This window comes from Papaver somniferum, chromosome 8 (assembly GCF_003573695.1).
Source record: "Papaver somniferum cultivar HN1 chromosome 8, ASM357369v1, whole genome shotgun sequence".
In the NCBI taxonomy this organism is placed as follows: domain Eukaryota; kingdom Viridiplantae; phylum Streptophyta; class Magnoliopsida; order Ranunculales; family Papaveraceae; genus Papaver; species Papaver somniferum.
This window is the reverse complement of record NC_039365.1, coordinates 54,079,669-54,085,601: the sequence shown is the minus strand read 5'-3', so window position 1 is coordinate 54,085,601 and position 5,933 is coordinate 54,079,669. Positions and strand designations below refer to the sequence as shown.

General features: G+C 39.2%; 1 protein-coding gene across 1 annotated transcript; it reads right to left on the bottom strand.

Moving 5' to 3' along the window:
* Positions 1-454: 454 nt before the first annotated feature.
* On the bottom strand, positions 455-5,221 carry LOC113305557. The gene is made up of 8 exons (XM_026554579.1): positions 4,076-5,221; positions 3,850-3,922; positions 3,525-3,736; positions 3,252-3,420; positions 2,938-3,029; positions 2,263-2,403; positions 1,311-1,422; positions 455-822 (listed from the first exon to the last, which is right to left on the bottom strand). Exons 1-8 carry the CDS (start codon positions 5,219-5,221, stop codon positions 455-457), a joined length of 2,313 nt encoding a protein of 770 aa, XP_026410364.1.
* Positions 5,222-5,933: the final 712 nt, after the last annotated feature.

Sequence of the window (5,933 nt, the reverse complement as noted above, 5' to 3'; positions counted from 1 at the left end):
ATCAAGGCAGATGAGCTCAATAACTTATTCAGTTTTTTTTTTATTATTATTATTTTTTAATAAATATTTACAAGTTCTAACATGTTCACTACAAAGTTCATGATTTCTAACATATCTGATTACTACCAAAGTTCATGTGGTCTACCTACACCTCCCAACCTAAACTAAACAGTGTCCTCAACGTTCAAAAGGATCCAAAAAGTTGCAATCATACTAGGAAGATCATGCATAGAGTAAAGACAAGGATAGAGTTTACCAGATATGAGGTGTGTTGCCCAAAAAGATCTGGATGAGTGCTTGGAAAGAAAACATCAAGGTAGAATGATAAGGATAGACATCCAGCTAGTATGCAACAGAACTGTACACTGCAGAGAACAAGATACTACAACTGAAACTTGATAGAGAGAAAGAAAATGGAACCCTTCACCTGATTTATGTACAAGGGTGAACTAGTTCAGTCCACGTAAATGGGATCTTCCAAATTAGTTGTTTCGATTTCAGGTGGGATTGGTTCAAGGAACGACTTTAGTCTCTGCCCATTGACTTTGAAAACGTTCTTATTTTCTACATCTTCGAGTTCTACAGCTCTATGAGGGAATATTGTGTGCACCAAGAACGGGCCCGTCCATCTCGAACACAATTTACCTGGAAAAAGATGCAAACGGGAATTGTATAGCAAGACTTTTTGGCCAGGTCTGAATGACTTGCGCAAAATGTTCTTGTCATGGAACACTTTCATTTTGTTCTTGTACAGCTTAGCACTGTCATAAGCATCATTTCTCAGCTCTTCCAACTCATTGAGTTGAAGTTTCCGTTGAGTACCTGCTTTATCAAGAGAAAAGTTAAGTTTCTTGATAGCCCAATAAGCTCGATGTTCTAACTCCACAGGTAAATGACAAGGTTTTCCATACAAAATACGGTAAGGGGACATGCCAATAGGGGTTTTATAAGCTGTTCTATAGTCCCATAAAGCATCATTCAAATGTAATGACCAATCTTTTCTAGACGGGTTAACCGTCTTTTCAAGAATATGCTTAATCTCCCTATTAGAAACCTCTACTTGGCCGCTGGTTTGTGGATGGTATGGAGTTACAACCTTATGGTTATGCCATACTTGCGTACTAAAGACTCAAAAGATTTATTGCAGAAATGTGAACCACCATCACTGATTATAGCTCTAGGTGTGCCAAAACGAGAAAAGATGTATTCTTTTAGGAACGAAAGTACCACCTTGTGGTCATTTGTTTTGGTTGCAATCGCTTCTACCCACTTAGAAACATAATCAATAGCGACAACGATGTACAACTTACCTTCAGAATTAGGAAATGGTCCCATGAAGTCAATTCCCCACAAATCAAACAGTTCAACAATCAAGATAGGGTGTAATGGAATCATGTTTCTCTTTGTAATACTTCCTAGTTTCTGACAGCGTTCACAAGCAACACAATAATCATGACAGTCTTTAAACAAAGATGGACAATAAAAACCACACTGCAAGACTTTTACAGCAGTTTTCTTGGCACTAAAATGGCCTCCACATGGTTGGTCATGACAGAAAGATATCACATCTTTATGTTCAATGTTGGGGACACATCTCCTAATGATTTGGTCGGGGCAGTACTTAAACAGGTATGGGTTATCCCAAAAGAAGTGATTAACTTTAGCCAAGAACTTAGAAAGGTCTTGTCTAGACCAATGCAACGACATTCTACCTGTAGCAAGGTAGTTAACAATGTAGGTAAACCAAGGAAACTCAGATACAAGCATCAATTGTTCATCAGGAAATGACTCTCTAATCAGCACAGACTCATCAAAAGACTCAACATTTAACCTAGACAAGTGATCAACAACCACATTTTCAGAACCTTTCTTATATCAAATTTCGAGATCGAATTCCTGCAATAGGAGAATCCATCGGATAAGACGGGCTTTAGCATCCTTCTTAGAAAGAAGGAATTTCAAAGCAGCATGATCAGTGTAAATGATAACCTTAGAGCCTATCAAGTATGAATTGAACTTGTCTAATGCAAAAAAAACAGCAAGCAAATCCTTCTCAGTAGTTGTATAGTTAAGTTGAGCATCATTAAGGGTTTTGCTAGCATAGTATATGACATATGGAAGTCTATCGACGCGCTGTCCTAAAACAACACCAACAGCAAAATCAGAAGCATCACACATAAGTTCAAATGGAAATTTCTAGTCAGGTGGTCTGACTATAGGGGATGAAGTTAGAAGAGTTTTGAGTTCCTCCCAAGCACGCACGCAAGCATCATTAAATACAAAAGCAACATCTTTACCAAGTAGATTACACAGAGGCCTTGAGATCTTACTGAAATCTTTAATGAATATACGGTAGAAACCAGCATGGCCTAAAAATGATCTAACCTCCCTCACAAAGCGAGGCTGTGGCAAGTTTGAATGAGGTCAACTTTAGCTTTATCTACTTCTATGCCTTTTTCAGAGATGATATGTCCTAGAACTATGCCTGAATTCACCATGAAATGACATTTTTCCCAATTCAAAACCAAATTTTTTTTCTTTACATCTAATCAGCACAAGAGTGATATGGTTCAAACATTCATCAAAAGAAGATCCAAACATAGAGAAATCATCCATAAAGATCTCAAGGAAATTATCGATCATGTCAGAAAAAATGCTCATCATACAACATTGAAATGTGGCTGGTGCATTACACAACCCAAAGGGCATACGACGATAAGAAAATATTCCAAATGGAAATGTGAATGTAGTCTTTTCCTGATCTTCAGGTGCAATATGAATCTGGTTGTAACCAGAAAAGCCATCTAAGAAACAATAGTAATTGTGCCTAGACAACCGTTCTAGCATTTAGTCTATGAATGGAAGAGGGAAGCGGTCTTTCCTTGTTAGTGTGTTCCACTTCCTATAATCGATGCAAACTCGCCACCCTGTGGTTACGCGAGTAGGGACTAGCTCATTCTTTTCGTTCTGAACAACAGTAATGTCCGACTTTTTGGGCACAACTTGAATGGGACTAACCCATTTGCTATCTGAAATCGGGTATATGATACCCAAATCAAGTAGTTTCAAGATCTCACCCTTAACAACATCTCTCATGTTAGGATTAAGTCTCCTTTGCATTTCCCTAGATGGTTTAGCATTTTCTTCAAGATTTATATGATGCATGCAAACAGTGGGACTGATGCCTTTAAGGTCTGAGATGGTCCATCCTAGGGCTTCTTTATGCTCCTTAAGTACTTCTAAAAGCTTACTTTCCTGTTTTATATCTAACGCAGATGAAATGATTACAGGCAAAGTATTGGAAGATCCCAAAAATGCATATTTAAGAATATCAGGCAATGGTTTCAGTTCAAGCTTTGGTGGCTCAACAAGAGATGGAACATACTTGGAATCAGAAGGTGGGAGTGGCTCCACTTTAGTCTGCCATTTAGTGATGTCCATATGAGGCACAGATTGGAGCAAAGAGTGGACTTCACTAATGTACTCAGCATCATACACATCCAATTAAAATTTTCCATACATGCTTGCAAAGGATCAACTGATAAAGTGTTAGACAGTGAATCTTGAATCAAGCTTTCAATCATATTAATTTCATACACATCATTATTATCAATATCCATAGGCCGTTGACTAACATTAAACACATTAAATTCCACAGTCATGTTACCAAACGACAGTTTCAATACTCCATTACGACAGTTTATAATTGCATTGGACGTCGCCAAGAAGGAATGTCCTAAAATGACAGAAATGTGACAGTCAGGGTTGGGCACAGGTTGAGTATCTAAAACAATGAAGTCCACGGGAAAAAAAACTTATCAACCTTGATTAAAACGTCCTCAACCACACCACGAGGAACTTTGACAGATCTGTCTGCCAATTGCAGAGTTATAGGTGTTGGTTTTAACTCTCCAAGACCTAACTGCACATATACCGAACATGGAAGTAGGTTAACACTTGCTCCTAAGTCTAGTAAATCCTTATCGACCTTATGGTCGCCTATAGTGCAAGTGATTGTTGGACAACCTGGGTCTCTAAACTTAGGTGGAGTCTTATTTTGAATGATGGAACTCACCTGCTCATCTAGAAAAGCACGTTTCTGCACATTAAGCTTGCGCTTTTGTGTACACAAATTCTTAAGGAATTTAGCATATGCAGGGATTTGCTTAATTGCCTCGAGAAACGGGATGTTGATGTTAACTCGTTTGAACATCTCTAACATCTCATTGTAATGGGTGCTTTTCTTTTGCTGCACCAACCTTTGAGGAAATGGAGCGACAGGAACATTAGTTGGTAAAGAAACATTAACATCAGTAAAAAATTTAGATTTACAAACATGCTCAAATTCATTTTCTACAATGGATGTTTTTTGTGGCGTTGCATGCAATGATGAGTCTGACTCAGACTCACTGGTTTTTGGTACGCCTACGTTGTTATCAACAACTTTACCATTACGAAGAGTGGTGACAGCATGTGCAGTCTCATTACAAGTAGATGTACTTTCCTGAAATGTGCCTTTCGGGTTTTGTTGAGGCTGACTTGGGAACTTACCCTTTTCCCTTTCATTAAGCGCATCACAGATCTGACCCATCTTAAGTTCTAGACTAGTAAAACGTTGGTCAGTGGTCTTCTGATTTTGCAAAAGATTCTGGGTCAACAGACCGACACTTTCTTCAATGCTAGACAATTTTTTCTTAGAAGGGTGTTGTGTGTACGACTGCGTCTGGGGGTTTCTAGGGTACGAATATCCTTGTGTGTTTCCTGGTGTACCCCCTTGTACAGGGCCCTTAGACCATGAAAAGTTAGGGTGGTTTCTCCACCCTGGGTTGTAAGTCTGAGAATAGGAATTATTCTCTTGCTTATGATACAACGCATTGGCATGTTCAAGTCTAGATTCCTGAAATGCAAGTATTTCTGGACAACTGTCCACTAGATGGTCATAACTATTACATGCAGCACAAATAGACATTTCAACGTGGTCACGGAGAGTAGTGGCAGAAGGTTTCACATTCTTCTGCAGCTCTAGCGCTTCTACTCTCCTTGCCAACGTTGCGATTTTTGCATTTCCCTCAAAGTCAGACTCAATCCTATGAACATCAGCTACAGGGGCAGTCTTCCTAGGTTCACGAATGGACTCCCACTGCTGAGTATTTTCAGACACTTCAATTAGGAAAGTCCAAGACTCATCAACACTTTTGTCAATAAATAAACCATTGCACATTGACTCAACTGTTGTTCGGGTGGCAACATCTAGACCTTCATACAAAATTTGCACAAGTCTCCATTTTTCGAAACCGTGGTGAGGACACTGAAGCAGTAATTCATTAAACCTTTCCAAATACTTGGCTAAAGTTTCACCCTCTAATTGCACAAAGCTATTCAGACTTTGACGAATGGTCGCAGTTTTGTGATTTGGGAAGAACTTTATGAAAAATTCTTTCGTAAGATCATCCCATGTCCTAATTGACTGTGGTTGCAGGGCATATAACCAAGACTTGTCCTTTTCTTTCAAAGAGAAAGGAAACAGTCTCAATTTCAGGGACTCTTTCGGCATTTGAGTGAAACACAGAGTCCCACAAATCTCTTCAAACTCTCTCACGTGGTGGTAGGGGTTTTCAGCATAAACCCCTCGAAACACAGGGAGCATATGTATTTTGCTCGCCTATAACTCAAACTGACCAACGGTTTCTGGTAAAACAATGCAAGAGGGCTGGCTTGCCCTTGTCGGGTACATGTAATCCTTGAGACTGCGGGGTATTTCTTCACCCATTGTCTCAGGTTGGTCAGGGTTGTATACTACAGAAATGGGGATTTCAACTACGTCCTCTCACTTAATTATAACTAGACGGTTAGTTTGGTCACGAAAAGAAACAATCATATCCCAGCAGACACACCATTCAACATGTTATAACACCCAGAAATATCAACAAGTA